This window comes from Rhea pennata, chromosome Z (assembly GCF_028389875.1).
Source record: "Rhea pennata isolate bPtePen1 chromosome Z, bPtePen1.pri, whole genome shotgun sequence".
Classification (NCBI taxonomy): Eukaryota; Metazoa; Chordata; class Aves; order Rheiformes; family Rheidae; genus Rhea; species Rhea pennata.
The window spans coordinates 25,477,030-25,503,464 of NC_084702.1; the positions used below are offsets into that span (position 1 = coordinate 25,477,030).

Below are 26,435 nucleotides of genomic sequence, written 5' to 3' on the forward strand. Positions count from 1 at the left end.
GTATTCTTCCTTATGAACTTTTCCTTGAGCATCACAGTTAGTTATTTTGGCAAGAAGCCTCAAGCTGTAAAACATTTAACATGAAAAGCTGCATTAATTAGTGGTTTATCAGGACTGCAAATATACAATATATTTAGCTTGCTAGAATGTTTTGCCTTAAAAAAAAAAAAAAAAAGAAAGAAAAAAGAAAAGGTTGCATTATGCCCTGTGGTTTACCTTAGTATTGTTAATCAAAGTATAAGATTTTAATATTCAAGTCACTCAAAATTTTCCTGAAGATACCCTGCATAAGGCAGTCAGAAAACTGTATAATTAAGCATTTTTAATTGAAGTGGACAGCTAGGTTGACAGAGATTCCAGGAATGAAAAACCTTCCAGGAAATAGAACTAGTGAGGGATGGGGGGGGGAAAGCATGGATGTTGACAAAAACCTGTACTTACCAATTTGCAAAATGACCCTTTATGCTCCCCTTCATTCTGTTTTGCCTCTCCCATACATTGGTTCATGATCCACACTCTGTAGTACTTGATATTTTGGGATTACTGTATTGAAATGCCTATGTGCAGATGATCCAGTGTGATACACACATTTCTTCACAGATTAGCTGATCTACTTTATATGCTTTATTTTCAGTGTTAGACAAATGAAAGAAAACCTCCATAAATTTCCAGAAATGTAGTTATTATAACATTTGCTTGCTACAGGAACTGATAGAATGATTAAAAATCATACTGGAGGTGTTATGTTTAAGAAAAACTGAGTATTAAAGACTGAGCAGAATATCTGTAATTAAATATTTAAATATTCTTACAGGCATGTCTCATCAAAAAATAGCATAGAAGAGAGGTGCCTTGCTAGTAACACTGAAGTGCTAAAGGAAATCAGTTAAATTAGTCTGACAAATAAATTGGTCTAATTGATAAATCAGAATGAAAGCTATTTTGTTTTATAAATGATTTCCATAGCAGAATACTTACTGTGTGAGATACATCCTTGTTATACATCATTGTTAGATGTGGAAGATTTTTCTGTAACATATTTATAGCGCACTGTGTGTAGAAGAGAGAGAAATGTTGGAAAGTAATTGTTTTCTAGAGTTTGTGAAAATCATCGGTAACTACTGAATATACTTTAACAGTATGTTCATGCCATTTTAAGTTACATTTTCTTAACGTGAAAAGTGAAATAGCATCTTTGGATATAATGTCCTGTACCCAGTTCCCTGGTAAGATTTCAGGTAGCATAACAGTGTTTAAAGAGAATTTTCATACAAGTTTTTTAAAGGAACATACAGGATACAAATTTATTGGACCTTATATGTACTTTACCGTATGTGGCAATTTCTGGATTTTGTACTTTTGTACTTAAATACTTTCTTATTCTTCTGAAAATTCATATTTTATACATAGCTTTTTTCCTGCAGAAACTTTAACAATAGCAATAGCTTATAAAAGGCAGAGCGTTTTGAGAGCTAGAAAAAAATCAGTTCTTACCATATGTGATTAAATGTTCGCAGAAGGGAAGAATATTAAACATAAATATCAGATTACTTGAATGGCAAGATCACCTATTTATAAGAGGGTAAAATACCATTCTAATTATCACATAGTAATTTTTCTGGGTTTTATCATATTTTTGATTGTAATTATTTCTAACAGTGTATAACTTACTAATATCCAGAAGCAAAGATTTACATACTTTTTGATTCTTTTGTGTTAGATTATATGCTTATAAAGAAATGAGCATTTTAAATTCTCTGCATCTTCTACAACTTGTGCACAATTCTTGCACTGATTGTCAAAAATGGATATTTGTAAGTGTCAAAATAAGTGTGAAAATAGAATATCTGAAAGGTGAGGGGATGGAAAAGGTTCTTGCTCAGATGTCCAAAGCTGCTCTCTCTGTGGGTCCCACAACTGTATTTTGTGTGCATCCACAGCTTGAACAAACCTCTTCAAATTCCTGATCGTTTGCAGGGCACCCTGGTATTACACAGCTAGCCCCCGCCCTAGAGGGGCATTCCCGATGGCTCGCTCTCCACGGCCTTCCTGCAGCCTTTCTTCTTTTTTATCAGCATAGGTGCTAGGGAAGTGGTTTGGAAAATAAACAGCCTTACGGGGGGGGGGGGGGGGGGGTTAAATAGGATTATACTTGAAGCCTGTGGGTTTCAGGCTGTGTTTAGCGGCACCTGAGTCATGAGTACTGAAATTGCCGAGTGTCAGCTGGTTTTGCGTGGAGGCCTGAACCATGCCACAGTCCTCATGTCTCCTGATGGCTTTGCTTTGCGTCAAGTTCTGGCCTTGGCTGTTACGGGAAGAAGAGAAGACTTGGGGTGTTTGAGCCAGGTGATATGTTGTTCGGAGGATGAAAGGAGCTGTGAGCGTGCAGCAGCTGGAGCCCAGCAGCGGCAGGCTGGAGAACAAGGTGCTGCCATGAGCAAGGACTGCTCTGGCTCGGTTAAGTGCTGCCGCTTGCCTTCCACTGCAAGCTTAAATAAGTTATGAGCTCATACCCATCCCCCTGTTCTTCAGCTTGCAAAGTTCACTTTATCCTGAAAAAAAGTAACCAGGGATTGCTAGGCTCTCAAAAAAAGAAAAAGAAAAAAAGGGGAAAAAATAGAAAAAAGGAAAAAAAAGAAAAAAGAAAAGAAAAAAAAAGAAAGAAAAATTCACAACCACCAGGCCACCTTGAGCAGTGAGCAGCTTTCTAAGCAAATTACTGAGTAAAGATAAGGAAGGAGGAGAAATATTTTGTCCTTAAACTGCTAAATTGTTTTGTGTATGTTGTATATATTGTGAAATATGTCAGTGAATATTCACACAAATTATGAAAAATAGCTTGACAGAGTAAATAGTAAGTGTGCTTCTTCTAGGTAACAGAATATGCAATGCAATTGCAACAGAATTTGCATATGCAATGTATTTTCTGGATTGGCTGCTATTGTTTGAGCAAGCACACTTTTACTAGGTAGACAGTTGCATAGAAAAACATGGTCTTCATTGCTTAAACAGCCATCCTGACCAGCTTATATAAACACTAGCTAAAGCTGCTAGAGATTATTTGCAGAACGTTGGATCTGATGAGCTCAAATATAAGATAGCTTGGTTAGTATAATATTTGGGATTACAATGGTAATCTCTTTAGGGAAAGTGTGCAGTATCAGCAGAACCGTTGCTTGAGTCTTTGAAGGAAGTGGAAACTGTACAGTAAGAATTTTGCATTTATTACACACTTAAATCTTGCCCTGGGAATAAGGCAAGTTTCTGAGATCTTTATGAGCACAGACTACAGTTCTGAGAATTTAATTAAGTAACTTTGATTTGAACTCACCTATGGAGCCCAAATTGTGGGTTTGGCAACATGTATCGGTTGTGTGGTAACTTGTTTTACTTCAAGATCATCCTTTGAAGTTGCATACATAGTTTTGCATAAGAGTTACAAACCAAAAGAGTCCCTAGTTTATTATGGAAATGCCCACGTTGAGAGTCAATGAATGTGCTCCCACAGAGATCTACAGAGTGGTTGTTGTGCTATCACAGTTATTGATGCTTTGACCCTTTCTGGTCTCTTTGAGTGCATCCTTTTAGAGGACAGGCTTTGCTTCTGGCAAGGGGCCTGATCCTTATATTTTTTGATCCAGACCCTGAGCTGCATTTAGTCTGTGCTAACCTCCACTGCCCTGCACAGAAAACTTATGGTTCCTTTGATTTTGATCACTTCCCCGCACCACTCCTGGAAAGGTCCTGACAGCCTCAGATGCTTCTGTGTTTCCCACGCTTTGTCCAGCCTGTCTCCACCAAAATAAGCAAACAAATAAGCTGCTAAGAGAAAAATCCAGTGTTTTTGAGGTCTTCTTAACCTCTTGGTGTTTCTCTGAGTTCTGGACTGCCATTCTTAATGAAACAGCTGCAGAGCTTTTAGTTGAGTCCAGGAAATAGCATCTCCAGCACTGGCTCATAAAAATCCTTAAACTTTTAATGGAAGTCCACTTTACAGATCTTCTGTTAAATTACTGTAGGTTTTAACTCATTAAAATCACCACTTCTGCAGGGAAAAAAAAAAAAAAAAAAAAAAAAAGGATTGATAATACAATATAAGTGGATATCAATTATCTCATGACATTGTGTCAGTACTCTTAAGATTCTTATGGTTATCCTCTTGCTCACATTTGTACAATCTTACAAATTGCTCAGCTTTTCTTATTGATTAGCATAATGAAATTCAGCTCTGAGAAATTACTGTTAACCTGCCTTAGGTTTGAAGTCCTTTGTTTCTATCTCAGGTACAATGAAAGACTCATCATGACCCCAAAGCTTTTCTTTTTAAAAGAAAATGTCTACTGGTTTAATAAAAGATATAATATCTACCTGAAAAGTCTTATTTTGTCTATATCCTTGGACCAGCATAACATACAGCAACTGTTCATAAACTATTAAATAACTCTGTTAGATCTATTGTAGTTACAGTTAGAAAGGGAAAGAAAGGGCATTTGAACAAAAGCATTTTTGTTTATTTCTGTTCTTATGATGGGAAGAAGTTGTTCTACTATGCTCTTTTTTCTACTATAATTTCATGTTCACTCTGAATGTAAAGACAAATAATGAGCGGAAATTATTTTTTCCAGATATGTTTCAAAAACAGTATGTAATGAATGATATACAATAAGATAGGATAATATGGATAATTGGGAGATTACCTAGAGTTCTGGAGCATCCGTAATAATTTGAACTTATATTACTCTTCATCTATCAATTTCAAAGCACTTGACAATGGTTTTTAAACATCATTATGGCCACAGTATAAACATACTCAATAAAGTTGTCCAAAGTGTGTATCTACAGTGTAGATATACTTATTTTTCTTTCATATGTGAAATCTACAAAAAGGCTGTATATTAGTTTTAAAGTACGACTTCGAAACTTTTTGTCAGTCTTACAAGCATGGTAGTGCATGTATCTACTTCATCCTGACCTGTTAAAAAATAGATGTTAAATACACGCAATAAGAAAGCAGAGTCTAACTGCTTAAAAAAATCACTATTTTGCATTGAAAAGCCTCAAAAGTTTTTCAAAGCTTTTCTTCTGTAGTCTTTAAAACATTCAGGTAATAAAGAACGGAGTTGATCTGTTAGAAGAGGTGAGCTGCAGTGGGTTTATTTTTCTTTTTTCTTTCTTTTTTTTGGGGGGGGGGGAAATCATAGGTGAGGGGGAAGAAAATATGTCACCAAAAAACCTTCTGAGTGACATTATGAATTAAAAACATTTCATCTGAAAGCGTGAGACCATGAAGGAAATTAGACCTGCCAAGTGTACTAATTTATGGGGAAAACAGTATTTTTAGTAGTAATCTATCATTCTGTTATTTTAAGTAATGATTTATCAGATTTCTGGATATCAAATAGCCAGGACTACCAATTCCCTTGAAATCTTTGACAAATTGGCACAGAGTGTGTACAGATCAAGTGCCCAGTGTGGTCAGTGGAACATGTAGATGCACAAGACTGCTGCATTTTGCGTATTTGTGTGTCCCGGCATGTAAGCAGTATTTGGGATTCACTGGCATTGCTGCACGTGCGCGGTGAGGGCCCTTGGCAGAATGGACCCATCAGCATTCACAGATCTAACAAAGTCCAGGGTGCAAACCAGTAGCTAAGGTTGTTCATATGATTGTGCAAAAATGCTAAGGTTTTATGAAGCAGGTATTTTCTAGTGTGAATTCTGTCATATCTGCTGATTTTAACAGCTCATTTGGGGCATGGCTGACAGCAAATGTGTATCTATAGACACATTAAAGCATTAGCTAGTATTAACTAGCTTGCTTAGATATTGCTAAAGTCATAGTTCTTACTGCATGAGGTATAGCAGAGGCTGGAAAACCCAACTATATTTTCAGATTATTAAATACAAATGCAAAGCAGTGGAAGTGTTGCTGCACAGCCACAAAATGCCTAATCCAATTGCAAAGGAACTAGAAAGATCTAACTGGTGGCATAACTTATGCTGGAAACATTTACTGATGGTAATGTGCAGGAAAAGAAAATGTCCAACTCACAGAGGTCAAGACAAAATAGCAAAATTGGTAACTAAACAAAAGCTGACTACGTTTGATTTGAAATCACTTAGGGATATAAACATGAAAGTGAATAGGGCCAATCTGCTGGCAGTTTTCTAAGAACTGCAGCTTAAGAGTGATGGGAATTCTTGGAAGGTAAAGAAGCTGCTTTATTTCCCATTATTTCTCTGATTATCCTTGATGTTTACAAGTACAATCCCTCCTGGATCACCAAATTGCAGAGGGGACTTCCCTTTCAAAGTTCATGCTCATTGTACTTTGCTCTTTTGATCAAGAACTAAATATTGAAAGCTTGAGACTTTTTTCCCTTTGGAACAAAAAGTACAAGTCTGGGAGATTATAGTCCTGTCTCTACTGAAGTTCCTCAGATGTTAAACTGAGATTACACAAAAAGTAAGCTTTGCTTTGTTCTTGTCAGACAACATATGGCTATGAGTGGCGGTCCTCACCAACACGACTGACACGTTAGCTGCCTTGTTGACTCTTATCTTTGTTTCAGGAGGAATTTAGCAAGTTAAACTGTTTTTCTATTTTCAAATTTATTTCTAATTTCACCAATATAACAAGTATCCAAACATTATTACTTTTCTGCTATACGTCAGGATGGTGATAGCTTTGCAGAATTTTATGGAGTGATACTTCTTAAGAAGGAGAAAAACTAAATGTGCTTTTGGAAAAATTGGGCAAGTGGACAGCTGAGAATTTTGCTATTGCTGGAAAAGAGGCAGGAGCTATTATTATGAATAGCATTATTAAATGGGTAAGAAGGAAGGTGGAAGGATTTTAAAAGTGGACATAAGTAGTTTTTCTGTTATACATTTCCTCGTGTTCACTATACCAGAATAAAATAAGTTCTTTTCCTGTGCTGCTGAAAGTAACTATTATGGCAACTCCCCTATTAGTTCATTCCATTTTTACTTCAATATTCAGGAAACAGTACTGAATGGATTTATTTTGTACTTATAAGGAGTTCAGAAGTAAGCTACTTATTTTATAATACTTATAAAGAGAGGTAGAATACACAGTTCCCAAAACTGTTTATTGACTGAGGAGGAGAAGGGAGAAGGAAATACAACATACAATCCTGGGTGACTGAACAAAGATGCTATGTGAAAAAGGTGTAGTAGCCCCTGACAATCATTAAATCTGCAAAAGAAACCTGGTACACTGGGTGTTAATTACAGTAATTCAAGATGTTTCTGGGAATACAGTGGCTTCTTTTTCATCTGGCCTGTACAATTAATGACTCAAGTTTTCTGTTACGAATCCTTAAATTGTTCTGCTGTCTTATGAACAAAAAGAAAGGCCTAGGAGACAGTAGCAGAGTCTACTTTTCCAAACTTCTTCAAACACCTTCTGTGTCCTGAAAATGCTGCCTTTTTTGTGTGTTCTCCAAAGAGCTGTGGCAGCAATTTGCTAGAGACCCTGTATTTACTAATTTGTAAAATGATTAGTTTTGAATAAGGATTTGAATTAATTGATGAGTTGTGGGCCTGAAGTATTTGTTTCATATTAATCTAAGCCAAAAGTCTTAACGTTTAATGATCTGATCCACAGATATTTACCATTGGCGTAGTGCTCATAAGCACAAGTCACACATGGAATTGTTGATTGCTCACAGTAACGACCACTGAGCTTAGTGCTGTTAGTCTTGCAGAATCGGTTCCTCTGTCGCTGTTCCTGTAGCAGTTACAGACTATATCTGCAAGTAAACAACATTGAAAGTATCTTCTTATTGTTTTTATTTATTTTTTCCTCCTGTGTCTTTGTCTTGTCCTGAGGATCCCCTTGTATTCCCACTGTATTTCCTGCATTCGCATCTGTCTTTGAGGCTTGTCAACAGAAAGCAGTGTGTGGTCCCAGAGCCCAACTTGCACATGACTTCAAGCATGGATCTGTGAGCAATTAGCTGAGCTATCCTCTCAAACTTCAGTACCTGGAGGTGCATGTATGAATGTTTTAATAACCTGAGTGGGAATAAGGCATGGGAAATTTTTAGCAAGATCAAACTGAAGAAGAGGCAAAATTGCCAAGGAATTTCAGCTTTCTTTCTGTAAAGATTTTCTTTCAATTTTGTGAGGATATCAAGCCAGAATGGCTAATGTTCTGGATATGAACTTTTTTTCTTAAGTACAAAGACATCTGAGATTTTGGTTCTGGGTCTTCTCCATCTGAAACATACTAACAACAAATTACAGTTTACTAAAATTCAACCTAACCATTTTGAATTGGGAGCAATTTGAAAGCTAGTTTGCTTGCCTAAACTAGTGCTAGCCTTGCTTAAAAATGTACTTGATCAGTGATAACATCTCAGGAAACTGAGCTCACAGTGGCAAGCTGGAATCTTTTCCAGATATTTGTGAATCTCTCTTCCGTGGCTTCTTTGAGGTACAGTGTCCCAGGGTAATAGTTACTTGAGTTCCCAGAGAACACGGGCTGCCAATGTTCACCTAATGGAGCTTACTGTAAATCTGTAGCCTATATAATTGCCAGGGAGTGGAGGATGAGGTGCACCTTCCAACAGGGTGTGTGGAGCCTTTGCTGGACACTGCTCTGAGTTTTAGTCCTTGAACCTCATGTCAGCAAGAATATTACTCGTAGAAAACTCTGGTCTTCTGCCACGAGTGATAAATGATAACTAGAGGTTTAAACTGGGCAAAATCCAGATCATGGCATTCATTGTATTGCCACAACCATCCACTGTAGAAGTGGCACTTAGTGCTTAGCTTACAATGTGAAATATTTTTTAAGTTTTTTCTAGCATTTATGACCCCTTTAAGTGACCATGAATTTGAAATGGAATACTCTTTTCAGGATCAGCATCTAAAATACAGTCTTATTTCCCAGTCTACCAATCCCTTCTGGAGTTGTACATGTCCAGCTGGCATACTAAGAGTTAGCATTCCTCAGGGTAGCCTGACTACACAAGCTCTCAGCTGTACTACCCAAGGATGTGAACTGGTGCTACTGCTCCCCTGGGTATGCAGCAAAGTGATCCTGCCAGCTATAATGGTCATCACTCAGTAGGTTGAGAATTACAGAGAGGCTTGGATCCCACACAGGAAAACAAATGAATGGGAGACGAAGCAGATTTTGCATTTCTCCTCCTCGACATGTCTTCCTAGAATAAGAAACAAGCTTTCCCTACATATCAGAGCATGTGCTCTTGCAGTGCAGACAAGAATAACACATTCAGAATTCAAAGTTCAGCTGAGGGAAGCAAACAGGTATGTTAGTAAAAGAAAAAAAATACGGAAGATATCTGGAATATTTTTTCCTTTTATGACTTAAATGACCATTTTGTTTATAAAAGGGTGGTCTGAACATAACCCTATTCAAACATCTTCATATAGTGCCTACCATTAGATCTCTGACTGTGTTTTGAAACATTTGCCTAGCCCCAGAATCCCAAAGCTCAGGCACTAGATATTTCATCTCAGTTTATGGTCCTTGCTTACTTCTAAATTAGTGCTGAAACTTGCAAGAGTTAGCTTGCAGAGAAAGAAAAGTTAAGTAATCACTTTAAAACTCATCTCTGTTAGTGGAATTAGTATCTTTGTCTGTCTTGAAGCCATACTTTGAAGGATGTGAAAGCTTCATCATTTTTAATGCTGTGAAAAATGCATCGAAACATGCTGTGTAATTCTACCTCAGCAAAATGAAGAGTAAAGTGGAGAATATTTGAAAAGTGTAGACAAGAATGATCTGGATAATTATTTAGGATCCGTAATGAATGTCATTAACAATAATGGTAATGAAATTTACAAGTAAAAACAAAGGAGAAGAATAGGAGGAAAAGCTTACTAGTCGTGAGAGAGCTTGAACTATTGAAGAGAGTTCTGTGGGTAATGGTAGAAACTAAATAATGCAAAGCAAGTAAAATTCTTCTAAACAAAGCATTCAAAAATATATAATACAATACAAAGCAGTTTTAGATTTCTGGGAAGGGTGAACAGGTTACTTGCTATATAGCTCTAATTTTTATGATCTCCATTTGAGGAAGAAAGAAATGAAATATAATTAGGTACTCAAAATAGATATTGTGTGTGTTTGTTTGTTTCAGCGCAAATTGAAGTGATACCATGCAAAATTTGTGGAGATAAGTCCTCTGGAATACACTATGGAGTCATCACATGTGAAGGCTGCAAGGTATGAGATTTTAATACAGCACAGTCGTCAGCATCCGCAGTAGCCTCAGGCATCTGTGTGTGTGATAATACCCTGTGACACTCTTTCAGACAAGGGGTGCCAAAGGCTGTAAAGCCTGCTGCTGATATAGTTGTGTTTCATTTCTAATTCTACTAGTTGCTTTCCTTTTTCATCAAATAGTCTTTAGAATTGCCTCCTTGTCTGAAAAATGAATTAATCACATCTGATGCAGTGTAAGTGCTGATACAGAAGCTAGCAAATGTAAGTCATACGTCGTCTACCTTAAATCAACTTCAGAGCTCTTATTTCTTATATCATCCATACAGCACTTAAAGTTGGTGCAGTATCTCAGTTCAGCATCTTAAAAGCTTACAGGTGTCTGTTTGGTCGGATTTTATCCCCTTTGTATTCTCCGCAAGCCAAATTCAAATCTCCAAAGGAAAAAATTCCTCACATTATGAGTAGTGTAAAAGGATCCTTTACCCTCCTTTTTTTACCCTCCAGTGTAGGGGAATTGCTGGGAACTGGAGGTAAATGTACCCTCCATGCCGCTTTGTCATGTTAGCCCAGCCATGGGCTCAAATCAGCTCAAGTCAGACCCCAAGCTAAGTGAAGAAAGGCTTCAGTTCACAGTTTTAAAAGGGCTCTCTGGTTAGCTTATCTAAGGAATTATTTCATTACTCATGGAAATCCAGAATTTTATGCTCTACACATCAGTATTTCAGCTTTGAGTTTGAAGGTGAACTTGCAAAGATGGAGAGGGAGCACCTCTGATTTATTCTCTATGCAAAGACATAGGCTGTTATGTTTAAGGGTAGATTCACATTTGGAGGTGAAATGGCCTGTATTTACTTAATGCTTTTCAAAATTTTAAAACATCTGAAAAATCTGAAAATTTGAATGCACTCATCCCTGAAAGAAAGAGGTTAATTTAATGCCAGTGCATTGAGAAGCAATATGTTGTCAAAGATTGGATCCTCCTTTCGGAAATGCTAACAATTGTAACTGAAACATCTCTCGTTGTGACACTGTCTTATTGTGATGCTAGACTGGAAATAAGCATCTTTTTATGATGATCACACAAAACACGATTAGTCTAATTGATCTGATACTTCAAAATTGGCACAAAAACAACACGAGAAAAATGCTTTAAGCAGGAAAGGAGCTTCTTGTCTCTGTACCCAGCCTACACAGAGCAGTAAGGGGTAGAGTCTGCCGTAGATGTGATTAGTGTTAATGCTGGCCCTCGTGTGTGCATCGAGAGGAGACGATACCTCTCAGCTCTGTATGTAGACTGCTTATTGAGATAAAGAGCTCCTCTTCCACTTACAACAGTTTTAACCCTATTGTTTTTGTGCCAGTTTGCAGTATCAGATCAATTAGTCTGATCTTGTTTTGTGAGCTTGTTGTGAAAAAAGATGTCAATTTTCACATCAGGTCCAATGAGAAGTATTTCAGTTGTCGAAGGTGTCTCTTAAGGTAAGCGCTGTCTCAGGCAGCATAAATCAGCTTCTCACTGCCCAACAGTTAAATAACTATTTGCTCAGCTTGCATACTAGTAACAGCTCATTTCTGGCTCCTTTTGTCTGAACACGCTAGAAATCTCAACCAATTAAGAGGGAGAACACACATGGAAGAAGGAGGAGATGCGAGCCCCACAAATGCAAACTCATGTTGAGCCCCTCACCATACTGCTGAGATGTTTCAGGACCCAGCATCTGAGCATTGACAGTGCAACAGACTTCAAGGCACACAAAATCCTTTGGCTGCTGCAAATGCAGATGTTAAGTGGTGAAGGGGCATCACAAACACCACTGCTGTTCTGGGCTGCGTGCCTGGATGCGCTGAGTAACGTGCTGGGCCCCTTGAGCAAAATGATACTTCTACCACCGTCTGCACTGGAAGGGTGAAACTGAAGATGAGTTTCCACCCCATGTGTCTTGGTGGCATCTGCTTTTGCTGGGAGACCTCTTCTTACTCCTCCTGCCTCTCACACAGCAAAATGTTTGGTAGCACTACTTTGCGTAGTACCTCAGACATGCATGACAATTTCCTTTTTCAGACTGGCTGAGAGTAAAGGTGAATAGTTCAAGATGCAGAGAAACTTGTCGATGTTGGGCATTTGGAGAGACCTGTCTTTAAGTCTTGCTCCTCAGTAATGAACTGCCTCATTCTTCCCCAAAAAGGAATTATTCTCTGAAAATACAGCCATTATTATTCAAAGGTCACCTAAAAATGATGTAAAGTAATTCTCTATACCTTGTAATAAAATATTTAGATCTTATTGGGGAGCAAAAGAGTACAAAAATCACCTTGGAAAACTTGTTGTAGGTTAACATTTTAATGGAACTCTTGATTTTTCCTAAGAACAACTAAGAATAAACAAGCATGCTCTTGCGAGATGAAATCAACATTAATGGAGGAAAAATAGCACTATAGAATAAGTCACAGTCAATGATCAAGTGTTATTTGGGGCTTTTTAACTTCATTTGGTTCATTTTTTCTCTAAAATCTTTATTCACAAAGTAGTTCCTAAATCTAAACTGGAAGTAGGAACTCATGTAAAAAACAAAATGACTGTAAAGTTCAGCAAATAGATGAGGAATGGCCTACAATTAGCATCCATTTAGCCTTAAATTAAGCTCTTCTCTACAACTTCAGGAGAGTTTTGGTCAAGCAGAGTCAGGTAAGTCCCCATCAGGTTTTTTCTAATTGTTCCCCTAAAGGACACCTGTGTTTCTCAAAGTACATATAATGCAACTTAAATTAATTTTTAGATATGTTGTAATCACTGATAAGCCCAGAACAGGGAGGATGAAGTGAGTCTCTTTACTCTTGACTTCATGAGTCAAGAGTAAAGAGTCAAGAGTGCTAGCAAGGCACTTAGTCCTGTCCATCGCTGTTGATACCCCATGCCATCCTCATGCAGTCCACGGGGACTTGAGCAAACCTTCACGTGCTACCCTTTGCGAATGAATTGAGCCCTGTTACAACACAGCCCAATAGTTTCCCCACTGTTATTCCCCCAAAACACACAGCTCTTGCAACTTCTATCTCTTATTATTAATATCTCTTACAAGGTAACACAGCTTTTACTTGCTAAATGGAACCAGCCCTTGGTTTTGGATTCAGTCTGGAGCAGTTTAGAAACCAGCCTAGAAAGGCACAACCGCTTCTGTGTCTCTGCTCCTGGTGACTAGTGTAACCATGCAGTAATGTCACTTTCTACCCTTTTTCTCTTTATAGTTTCCTACAGTTACTAGACTGTCCTTCATCTTTTCTACCACACAACTGTGCAGTCACCTGCTTCTGAAGTGGCTGAGTTTGCCAACAAACTTCTTTTCTTTGTTTCTGTCTCTGCCTTTCTCTGGACTCGCTGTTCCTCCTGTGTTTTATTTTACAGGAAGGAAAGAATATTAAATAAAACTCTGTCTCTCATCCTTATCCCCCAGTTTCATTCCTCTTGTCATCTCTGCATGTGACAGCGTGCATGTCACTTCTACCACAACACTGCCTCTTGCTGTTGTTTCTAGTAGTTAAGAGCTCATGGGGCCCCTAGGTACAAGTTAATACTGTAGTTATAGCCCACTGATCTTTGGTCAAATTGCCCAACAACTGGCCAGAAAAACCTTGCAGGAGCTAGAGTAACTACAAAAATTTTAAATAGGTAAAATGGATAATGGTATATCCCATGGACATAGAAAATGTCATTACTTTCTCATGGTACTGTCTAAAGGTGTTTCTTTCTGCTTTGCATCTGAGCTTTACTTGATACAGTCATTAAATCCTAGTGCTTTTGTGGATGCTTGAATTTGAATTACTGTTCACTCCTAAAGTGTCTCGCCAGATAAGATCAACATTTGCAGGGTTAAACTAAGCAGCAGACTTCACTTTCTAACACTCTGCATAGCCAGTATTAGTTTTACCAATCTCTTTCCTTAAAGAAAAAAATAGTGAGAATGAATACTTTTGTCATCTATTTAAAATCACGGATGTGTTGGTCCTCTGTTAGGAAGAGCATTAGGTGATATGTACTGATTCTTACAGGATGGGAATGTATTTTGTAACTCTATAGCTTGCCTTTTAACAATGTAATAATTATAATTCTTACAGAATAATATAAAAAATCTCCTGGCTAGTACTGAATGTTCTTTAATTTTGTCCTGCAAGGCAAGGCTAGAGCATCTGCAAAACTGTAGCATAAATGAAATTGCACTAAATAAGAGTTTATTGAAGTCATTTGCATGATTGTGTGCATGTGTGCGCGTGTATGTGTGTGCACATACATGTAGATGGTAATTCTTTCTCTCTCTTTCTCGCTATTGCACTTCATCCCTAGGGATTTTTTCGGCGGAGTCAGCAGAACAATGCCTCTTACTCCTGCCCAAGGCAGAGAAACTGTTTAATTGACAGAACCAACAGAAATCGTTGCCAACACTGCCGGCTGCAGAAGTGTCTTGCCCTGGGAATGTCTCGAGATGGTAAGGAGTCAGATCCCTGCTTCACGCCTCAATCCTTTGAAACTCTTCTTCATTGCTGCCTGGCTTAAGCTCCCTGCAGACTGCTGGAAGGAGAGAGAGGAGAAGGAGTAATCCACATACTGTGAGGCAGAGCTTTGCTGTTCAGTTAACAAAAGAAGTATGTTTTCATGGGCTGGAGTGGGGAGAATAACAAAATGGAGAGCAGCATGAGTTTGAAATGGAAGGAGTCAGAAGTGAAATGCGTTGTTGTAATCAAAAGCACGTAAGGGTCACCTCTGGAGAGACAGATTCATACTGCGGTTTAGACAACCTCTCATATTAATGACATTAAATATTGATGTATGAAAGCATCCCTTTCCCTGAGATCTTCAAAGGTCTGTGACAGTAAATAGACAGTTTAGAAACAAAAGCGCATCTTGATCGTCTTTTCTTGTTTGTTGATTTTTCTCAGAGCTCTTGGCTGAACATTTTGCACTGTAAGAGAGACATTTTTTTCACCTATGTTTTGCCACCTACCGCTGTCTAGGTCTAAGCTGCACAGTTTAGTACTGAAAATGTAAACTATACCATGTGAAACTTCAGAAGAGAGCTCCATGGTATGTAGAAAACCAGGGGACCCTCTGGGCCTGGGAAAGCTTGGATCCACTTTTCAACCTGTGGTGTGATCAGCTGCAACCAGCAGGCTGCGAATGTGAGCCAGACCAGATCTGGTCTGCAGGGCATCTTGGAGATGACATGCAAAGCCTGAGCAAAGCTGCCTATGTCCTACCTGCCGCAAGCATCGCTGCTAATGTAGGTGGTTTCCAGATCACAGCAAGGTTTAAATTTTCACCATTAGCAGAAGAAAATGTCATACTTTTGAAGGCAGGTTATATTAGTTTGGATTTCCTGGTAGTGACACTCTGTGTCTATGTTTAAGGCAGAGTATACTGTCTTAAAAAGTATACACAAAATCTGTCATTGGAAATGAATGTTCATGGAGGGAGAAGTTACATAAAAAGCACTTTGAAGATTTTCTCTTTAGATCGTTCACAGTTTGTAAACTTGTTTTAAATTTGCCTTCTAATAGGTCTTTTCCCACCTCAGTATGTCCTATATTTCTTTGAAACACCTTGCTAGATCTGTTCAGTCTGGGAGGGGTATTGCAGTCTGGCCTTTAATTCACAAACTCATTTTGGTCCTATCTTGCAGCATACCTGGTGCCTTAGCTCCTGCTGCTGCCCAAAGGAGATTAAAGTAGTAAAATTCCAGTAATTCATCAGCTTTCTCCCTAGAAGTAATGTCTCCCAAGGATTTGAGGTATCACAGGAACATTTTTATGTGACTGACAGCACTGTCTTCTGAACCTGTAATTCAGGGACTGCTGCCTGCAGACAAAGAGTGATTCTTCTGACAGCATCACCTTCTTCTCTCGTTGTTTTTGTGAGGGCGTTTATACTTAACAATATTGAGGGCCCTCACAAGTTTAAAATAGCCTTTATGTTTTTTTTTTAACAGAGAAATTGAATGTGAATTTTGCCTCTCAGCCATATAACAGATTCATTTTTATCATGTGGAGGCAGGATGCTAATTGACAGCAGCTGGAGAATCCAATTAATGAATATATAATGAGAATAAACAGTGGGTGTTTGTTTTTATTACTGAGGCCCTAAAATTAAAGAAAATATGCAGTTGCATTTTTCAAAAGAAAGTCGTTGTATACTGTCCGTAAGAGTGTGAAATGCATTGAGGACAGATTCCAGAGGTAGCCTATGTATTTGCTTGAGGTAGTTTGCAGCCTGTGTGAAGGGAACAGCAAGTTGAGGTTGATAGCAAGAGAAATGAGTTCTTACAGTAAAGCTGTGCAAACAAATTGAAGGGGCAGCCATTCTCCTTGATGGTTTTACACTCTCTTTTGATATATTTTCTTCCTTTTCTGTTCTCTTCCCTGATAGAAGAGTTGCATGTCCATCCACATGTACAGCTTGGACTCTTTTGGAGGGTCATAGGTGAGCAATGGGCTAGCAAAAATGAGAACCCAGCCCGCCTTGTGCTACTATTTCTGATGATTCTGAATTGCTCTGCATTTAAAAATTGACTAGAAATGTTCAGCATTGGAAAACGCTCATTTTTGTATATGAAAATAAGTGTTTCCTGTTCATTTTGTAACTCTATTGCAAAGAGAAGGTCCTGTTACCTGTGCTCTGATACGCTCTTCTAGATATATCCTTAACTGAAGGATGGATCTCACTTGTTATAGAGCATGATAAGCTATCTCTCCTCTGAGATTCCAAGGTCTAGTCCAATAAAAGCCAGAATTTAAAGACACATCGGGGAGAAAAAGATAATCAGGTGTGATACACTGTGTATTGAGGCTGCAGATTCACTCCTCATAGTTCTACAGCAGTTAACCTGTTGTTTTTGAAAATTTCTGTGTTGATATAATGAACCCTGTTCCTGGGAAGTAGGGTTTGTACTCTAATGCTTTCCTCCCTTTCCCATCAGAGGGAATACATAGATTTTGTGCATGGAAATTATGTAAATTGATTGTGTAAATCCCTGAGTCTTGCCTCTGTGGGAAAGCTGACATTAATTTTTGTTGTTTACCTTCACATCTGTTATTTTCCTCCGGGTTCTAACTCTAACCTGTAATGTTAAAAGAAAAAAAAAAAAAGAAGAGAAGAAAGAAAAAAGTGTGAAGATAGCACCTCATTGAAAGGATGTGATAATAAGGCTTTAGGGCTTGTTTTCATGCAGAGTACTAATCCTGTTAGTGCACAGTTTAAAGGTTTGTGAAAAGTTAATAAATCACATGGGTTATAAATCTGAAGACTGTACATTTCATATAGCTCTGGGTTGTTCCTCAGTGAACACAGAGACAAGAGAAAAGATGCAGGGTCTTTTTAATATTCACAGTCAGGAGTGAGTTACTTGACTGAGGCCCTTCCTGCCAAAAAGGAGCTGCTGCTGTCACCTGGTAAATCCGAGCACTCTGTATCTTTACATTTGTGAGATGAGAACATTGTAAAGCTATTTATCCTCTCTCATTTCCACAGAATAAGATAAATTTCTTCAGCAAAAGTGATGTTAAAAGTAAATATCAGAAAAACAATGGGAGTGTGGGGAATTAAGAGAGAAAAAACAGGAGAGAACAATGGTTTGCTTTGCGTTTTGCCTTTCAGCTGTGAAATTTGGAAGAATGTCCAAAAAGCAGAGGGATAGCCTGTATGCTGAAGTGCAGAAGCACCAGCAGCGACTGCAGGAGCAGCGGCAGCAGCAGAGCGGCGAGGCTGAAGCCCTCGCCAGGGTTTACAGCAACAGCATCAGCAACGGCTTGAGCAACCTGAATAACGAAACCGGCGGCACTTACTCCAACGGGCACGTCATCGACCTGCCGAAGTCTGAGGGTTATTATAACGTGGATTCTGCCCAGCCTTCCCCAGATCAGTCTGGGTTAGACATGACTGGCATCAAGCAGATAAAGCAGGAACCTATCTATGACCTCACTTCTGTACCAAACTTGTTTACCTATAGCTCTTTCAACAACGGGCAATTAGCTCCGGGGATATCCATGACTGAAATAGGTAAGGACATCCCGAATTCCTCTGGTGTTCAATTTACGGCTCGTAATGAGTATATATAAATTAGATGACTCTACCATCTCTATTAAATGCCAGAGTACAGTAATTATATGTGCACATAGATACGTATGTGTACCTCCATGCACAGAGGAACTAAAGGAAAGAAAGTCAGCATGGCAGTGATTAATATAATGTAGATGCAATTCAGAGATGACGCTAGCTTTTCTGAGATTTTTTTAACTAAAATCTGCAAGTTACTCAATTTCTTAAACTCAGCACTTCATGTGTTTTTTATGAAAGGGGAGCACCAAAGCAGGTGATGAATTAATCAGAACCAAGTGATAATTAGCAGTAGAGAGATTGTTTCAAATGAGCTCATTACTAGGATGGATAAATGATCTCTTCAGCCAGCCATATTCTTGTCAAAACCCCAAATCCCACTGGCAGCTCATTCTGGGGAATTTATTGTCAGAAAGCATCATGTGGTGTGCTGTGCTGTGCTGAGTGTGCATTCAAAGTTCGCTGATCTCATGAGACATACAAACAGGGTTGAGGTGAACATAGTCATGTAGCCCTGCTGGATACCTTGAATGCCTGGAGAAGCGTCTCAGGCGTCTGTCCTGTGATTTCTTCCTTGAAAAGCAGCAAAGAGACCTCTCTGTGAGATGTGAGAGTTTGAAAGGCCAGTTAGAGATCATTCCCTAGGGAAGATTTTTGTTCAGCTAATGGCTCTAGTCCTACTCCTCCAACCCAACTGGAAGTGGAGCTTTCTGCTGTAAAGAAATAACATGAAAGAAGGTTGGCATCTTAATTAGGTACTTCCCATCTCAGCAAGTGATGAACGCTGAGTCAGTTGTGGTTGAGCATATAACTAAAGGGGAATACTTCTTTAATTGGATTTAATTAAAAAGAAAGAAGAAGAAGAAGGTAAAAAAAAGATGCTGTTCAACAGCATCCATAACAAATGAATTAACGTCACATTACAAACAAACTCTAAAGGTCTGGTCTGGCTTTACTGCCTTGTGTACAAAAAAAAAAAAAGAAGAGGCCAAGAATTTTAAATGCACATGTGCACCTAGGCCATCTGAGAGCCCTGGCTGGAGATGTGTGGACTGGGAATAATAATGCTACAAATATTCTCAATGGGTATTACAGAAAGGGTGGGTGTAGTAGTAGTTAACATCCGATAAGAACTGAAAGTGCAGCTAGGTGCATGCTTGTTCTCATGCACGCTCATGTGCAGGAAGGTTGTAACAAATTGCACAATGTATTTACAGTAGCACAGGAGAAAATTAGGCTTTTCGGCAACTTTGCTCTGGGGGGGATGGTTACTGGGCATGTTTGGCCTGGGCTACTATCCAGTGATCTCGTACACCCACCATGTTGCAGTGCAAGAGGTTAGTAAGGAACATTTTTACCTTCCCTCTAGGTGACTGCCACCCCCCTAGGTGACTGGTACCGTCACTCACACATGGCTTGCACAAACCTCAGTCCTGGAATAGTGTGTTTAGTACTCAAAAACTGCTGAGAGACAATTTAAATAGCTACAAACAGAGACAATTACCCCTTTCTCAGCTGTTAGTTGCTGGAGTTTCCACATAGGTCATTACCCATGCTTCTATGAAAAAGGCCTGAAGCTGGCCTGAAAGCTGTTTTCCTACTGCATCCTGCAGCCAAATGGAAATGTTCCCAGAGACAGTCAGAGAAGGCACCTGGAAATATGATAGTTCGGACGATCTGTGAATTCCGGTTTATGCTGTTACAGAAGTGAACCCAACAGTGAGAATGTAGCCATGAGACTATAGCTTTATGAGCCAAAGGATCCCACGGAAGTCAATGGGATCTTTTGATTCCATAATCAGTTCAAGCTTTAGGGCAGGCTTGAACTTTTATCACATTCCTTTGGAAATTGGAACTGGGCTCCTAAATTGCTCGGATTTTACCCAAAATCCTATGTCATTTATGACACCCGCAGCAGAGAGGTAAGGCTGTTAGTGAGAGATAAGGTAGTATAACAGATTGACTGACATAACTGAAAAAGATAGATGAGAAGTACCATAAAATACTGGGATTAGTGCACAGCTGAATGGTATTTCCAGTATTTAAAAACAAACAGCCTTTTAATTCTGCACAGGATTGTTAGAGCTTCTGTAAAACTGTGGTCTCTAAGTCAAAATAGGAAAACTCAAAAGCTCTTGTATGCATTGATTTCATATTACAATGTGCTTAAATTTTACTGTATCATTGCGTCATACTCACTCCAGTGAGATTTAGGAATACATTCAACTCATGTTAAGTAGAAGTTAACTGCTTTAACTCATAGGTGAAACCTGTAGAGACTAGAGAAGGTGGAAATCTATACTGCATCCGTTCTTATGCCTAGATAAAAATTTCTTTATACTGTCTCATCTAGTGGTGAACTGAGTCATTGTTTTAAGTATTCCAAGTCGTGCTATTTCTCTTCCACACTGGAGACTTTCTAGCAGATATCAAGATCTGGGAGAGATCAAGTCTTTGTTTTTCCTTAATGTTTATATTCTTCAAATAGTTGCATTTTTTAAGCACCACCTAACTTGCCACTTACCTGTTTTGATTGAATGTTTCCCTCTTAATTTTGTTCCCTATAAATGTATGCTTCAAATTCCTTCCACCTCTGAGCTCCTAAAAGTTGTTATAAGCCTTTCCAAGACATGATGGTTTCTCTGCAGGCAGGACAGAATCAAAGCAGTCTCTGTGGCTTCTGCTTTATTTGCCAACCAATGTCCAATTCACCACTTACTCTTTCAGTGTTATTGCTTTGGTTGTTTCTCACTTGCATTTCTCCTTCTTAGGGCTAGCTTTATTGAGGTAACTCTAATTGTACTTTTTCAAGATTGAATCTCATTATCTCTTTCATACTTTTTGGTTCTGTTACTTTATGTCTCAGTCCTCATTGATGTTTGTGACTTCTCTCAATTAACAGTTATCTGCTCATTTAATTAATATGCTGTGAACCCTCTCTTCCGTATTATTAATGAAAATGTTAAATGCTTGTAAAATAAGTCCTAACAACGGCCCCTGCTGCACCTGACTAAACAACTTGCTGCAATTGCATAAATTACTTTAGTACTTAGTTTCTGCATGCTATCCAATAGTAAGATTCTCTCAAAAATCCAAACAATCAGTTTGATTTAATTATACATGCAATATTTTCTAAGATACGCTACCAAATAATTTACACATCATTTGTGCTCTTTTCTGCACATGTTAATTTTCTAATTCCCCCAAAAAGTAATTAAATTGGTCAGGCATACTTAGATCTTTAACAGCTATATTCCCTTAATTTAAATGTAAAAATTACCTTTTTCTTCAATGTAACTTCATCTGCATTGGACTTAGCAGTGGAAATGAATGCTCCTTTTAACAGCTTTGAAATTCAAAACTTTTACACAGTAGATGTTTCAGTGCATGATACTAGAATGGCACTGCAGGCAAAATATAGTTTTTCCTGTACTGCATGCTTACTGGCATCTCTAAATACTGTATGAGAAAATAGGTGTAGGTACTAACAATTTTAAGTTACGTAGGGCTCCCTCACATGTGTTTAGAGCCGGTATATTCCTCCTTATAGGTTGGATATTCCAGGGACAACTGCACGTTAGCCAACAAAAAACAGAATAGGTTGTCAGTCACATATGGAAAAAAGGCTAAGCATAAGGAAAAACCAGTTTTCTGGATACAGAAGCAAATTTCTCGCCTCAACCAGAGGGAGGCGGATTCCTCACGGTGCCTGAGCAGGGTCAGGTTTCTCCCTGGCTGAGGAGCAGGCTGCCCACTGGGGAAGGCAGAAATTTCCTGATGCTGCTGCAGCAGCTCAGATCATGGAATAACATCTGCCCTTGGTTTTGAAGGCATGAATATGTGGTCCTTCCGTGCGTGGCTTTTTCCTCTCAGAGAGAACTGCAGAGGTCACCCAGCACATGGTAATGCTTTGGGGTAAAAGGGATTTCTGCTTCCTGACCCTGGCTGCCCCACGGAAGGACAGTAATGCTTGATCCCATGCTTGCTTTTAAATTAGTGGGTATTAAAGGCTTATTTTTAGAGTTTTGTCAAATTAAATACCATCTTGTTTCAATGTATGTGCATAGCATTTTCTGTCACTGAACTAAGCATCCTACTTCTCTCACACAACGTGTGGCTCAGTTCCCTGTCTATGGGAGTTAATGGAAAGGTTTCCCTGAACCAGCTATAGCTGAGATACCAGCTTATGATTTTGTAAAGATGAGAAAAAAATATTAGTGCAGGCTGTTGTGGGGAAAACAGATTGGTTCAGGGTTCACTCCAGGTCAAACTGACGAGCGCCCTATGTCTGTGTATATTTAGACAGTCGATAAGGTACCAGGAGAGAGTACAAGGTCGGGTAGCCAAAGCTCCTGTAGTTACAGGAAAAAAAAATGATGTCTATGTATATTTACATGACATTTCTTCAATATCAGCACTATTCAAAGGGAGAGGCACCCATTGGCGTTCCTAAAAGCTTTTACCAAAACTGAAAATTAAATAGAAAAGTTTATCTCACCTTTCCCCAGCCCCCTCTGGCCCTGTCCTGCTGCATGTATCTCAGGGCACACAGGGCAGCCCTGTGGTGAAGTCTGGAGAAGAAGTCACCTATCCTACTCACCAAATCCTCTGTGAAACAGCCCTCTTGCCTCTACCTGGAATATGACAGTGAAGCAAAGCCTGCAAAATGTTTTAAAGGCCAGCTTAGGATAGCTATGCAAAAGAAAAGCCCTCTTGGAAACTGCAAATAACCTCCAGCGCACATGTAATCTTTAATTTAGTTCAGTTCATACATCCATCTCAGGTCCTCCAGTGAACAGCTTTATGTACTGTAAAGTTATTTGCTTATTTTCCTTGCTGCACTAGCATAGAAGCTGGAGCTCAGCAGTGACCTCATTCAGTATCCCAACCTGGAAGGAGGTCTTCACCAGCAAACGCTCTCATCTCTGCTGCTGAGGATATATTTGAAAGCCAGCCTCTCACCTTTCCCCTTTCTGTAGAAATTTCCATTAACTTTACAGAATTGAGCCTGTTCCTCCCTGCCTGTCCTGTTCAGGGATACCCACCGCACTGTACTTCGTGCGTGCAGTACCCACCAGCCTCACATGGGTCTCCTGGAAAGGATGCTGTGCCATGCTGATGCAGCTTACAAAAGCGCTTCTCCAAGCTGGTACATGTATTTTCTTTTTTCTGTAACTCCTTTCTCCAGCTCTCCAGGCTTTGTTCACTGTGCCAAAACCAGTGTTAGTAGACATCTTACTGAACGAGCACTGATCATTCAGATGCTACGTGAGGGGGTATTGCGGGGACCAGCGGACCCAAAATCCAGTGAACCTCTCTCTAAGTTAAATTCCATACCTGAAGTGACAGTAACAGCTGCAGTGTTGATGTTCCCTTTTTCGTGCAACTTCTTCCAAGGCTGTGGTGCACCACACAGGAAAGCAGAACTGATGGCTCTGTGATGTCTGGTGTAATCACGTTTCTTTATCTCTTTTCTTTTCCTGAGCGATGTTTTTGTATCCATCGTACAAAGGTGAGAGTCAAATTTTGCAGTTCGGTGTATGCAGTTAAAGCAGAAGCCTTATAACTATATTTCAGTGGAGCAATGTTGCCATCTAGTGAGCAGTTAAAATATGTGTAATGTGTATTTACATGCAGATACCCTTAGGACGTATTTCTTACCATCATTACCTAGTTAAAGGTGACAATCAAAATACATTAATATTTCAGTTCTGAGCTCATTCATCTGACATAACTTAGACTCCCTTCTGCTGATTATTTTAACTAATTAATTAATGCTTTCCCTTTTCAAACACTCAAGAAGAGAGCAGAGAACGGCAAGCTCTAAAACCAATTTGACGGCTTTCCTTAGTTAGAAAATATTTCAACATCATCAAAAATGGACATAAAAGTGGAGGAATAAATTAGAGCACTGTGATGCTGAAGCATTCTAGCTGAACTGATGCTGAAGTGAACAGGGTTTCTTAGTAAGTGTAGACTTTGATTTTTTTAAGTAAGTCACTTATTTAGAAATAAATGTTCTCTTTACCTTCTAAGATTGTGATATAATTTAGTAGTAATGTTGAAGAAATGTAATTTTTGGAAGCTTGTAATATTTTATAGTTTTCTCTTTTCCTCTCCTCCAAATTAGTAATCTTTCTCTATTTGTAAATTTACATATTTACAAATGAAAATTTACAGATCAAAACCAGCCTAATTACAAATTTACATAATGGCTTTACTGAGTTTATATTACAGGGCCCAATAGCTTAAAGGATCAAAATGTTCATAAATAACTGATTATGTTGTTATACTTTACTAAGTGCATATTTTAGCACTTGCTGACTTAAGAAGACTTAGGGAGGGCGCAGACTATGTTATAACTTTTGGTGAAGACTTAAAAAATAAAAAAATGTTTTCTAGAAGGTACTATATTTAAGCACTAGATTTTTCACCCTGTGATTTTCAGATCACTGAGCACCCACTGCCTCCCACTAACTGCGGTGGGCTTTGGATCAGACTCATGTTGGGTTCTGGCAGTCCTCCTCAAGTACACTTAGCACAAATTACGGCAGTTCAATAAGCAGAATACAATGCACCTTTTTAACTAAACCTAGTTCAAATGTATGCAATCCAGTAATTAATTGAAGCAATTTGAAAATGCAGTGTATAGCCTAAAAGTATAGCTTAGACTCAGTTTTCCTGCAAATTCTAAAGCTTTTTTTGAAATTCCTGAAAGGAAAGAGACTTCTCTTTCAATTAAGTCAATTCATATGTCAAATGCAGGCCAACGAATAAAGCCACAATAATGTTACCAGTGACAACCATTGGCAGTGTTCCTAATTGGAGTTTGATCATGCTGCAAACTATGCACTGTGGACATTGCTGAAAATGCCATTTTAAATATTGCCCTTTATGTTTATTGTGGGGTTAAGTGTTGCAAGTAGGAATACAGTCAGACTCGCAGTCAGGAAAAGGTTTTTTTAATTTTGGTGTAAAAGATGCATGTTTTGGGGAGCAGAAATTTGCCACTGAAAATATGTTTTTCTGCAGCAACCTAGGCCGTGGCATCCTGTCCAAACTGTGGTTATGAATATTTGAACAAAACAAGCAGCTGGATTAAGTATTTAAATTAATAAAATCGATGTCATCTTTTAACTGAAATTGAGCATGGATAAAACAGATAAGGGACATTTCTGTGATCTTTTGTACTGTTTGACTTTTCAGCCTGTTTTCCAAAAGAATTAAAAAGAGAAGTTAAACAATATTAAAAACAACATAATCTGTAGCTTATATTTCTGAAGCATGATAATATATTTCTCTAGAGTGGGTACATTTTTTAATCCATTAAAGCAAGTACATAAAATTCCTCCTTTTTCTCAAAAATATGAATATGTCCTTACATAACCAAACTTGACAAAAAGTGTTCATTCCATTGAGAATCCAGAAAGCAGTTAGAAAGCAACCATTTGTAGCAGTCAAAATATGTAAAGTACCATATCACATATCCCATATATTACCATACATCACGATATCTTCTCAGGAACAGTGCAGTGCTATGAATATTGTCAGCTTATAAATAACACAAACAGATCAATGCAAAGCGAGCAGTGTGATGAGCCCTGAGATGGTTTTTTGCTGGCAGTTGTGGGAATAACCGTTCAGCTGACGCGCTGTGATACCGCAGCACTGTCAGCAGGAGAAGAAACGGTACCTGCCCCTTCATGAGAAACCCCCAAAAGGAGAAGGTTGGAGCAGGTGCCCCAAGGTGGAGGGTCTGGGGTGTGCGGAGGAGGGCGTCTGGCCAGGCTGTGTCTCATGCACGTCCTGCAAGGAGGCAACTGCGGCACCACCGACGGGAATCGAGAGGGCGGAGCGGTGGGGAAGCGGCGTTTTCTCAGGAATCGCTGTAAAACTGAGAGGTGGCGTGCTACCTGCAAAAATAGCGGGTGTGGAGTTAGCAGTGATATGTCGCTATTGCAGCCTGATTTTCTTCGTGCTTGCTCCCCAGCCTGAATAACTCTCTGTCACGGTGTCAGTGCTTGCTTTCCTCAGTGTTTTTGTATGTTGCTTCTGGGTGATCAGCAACAACAATTTGAAAACTCAAATTCAATCCAACTGGATTTGGATTTT

The 26,435-nt window shown here is 38.9% G+C and overlaps 1 protein-coding gene across 1 annotated transcript in view; it reads left to right on the forward strand.

The window, feature by feature from the left end:
• The first annotated feature begins 2,196 nt into the window (after positions 1 to 2,196).
• Positions 2,197 to 26,435, forward strand: part of RORB (RAR related orphan receptor B) — a 44,714-nt gene continuing 20,475 nt past the window's right edge. The window contains exons 1-4 of the mRNA XM_062599796.1: positions 2,197 to 2,498; positions 10,111 to 10,222; positions 14,562 to 14,703; positions 17,865 to 18,266. Coding sequence (XP_062455780.1) covers positions 2,197 to 2,498; positions 10,111 to 10,222; positions 14,562 to 14,703; positions 17,865 to 18,266 — 958 coding nt within the window. The remainder of the gene's footprint in view (positions 2,499 to 10,110; positions 10,223 to 14,561; positions 14,704 to 17,864; positions 18,267 to 26,435) is intronic.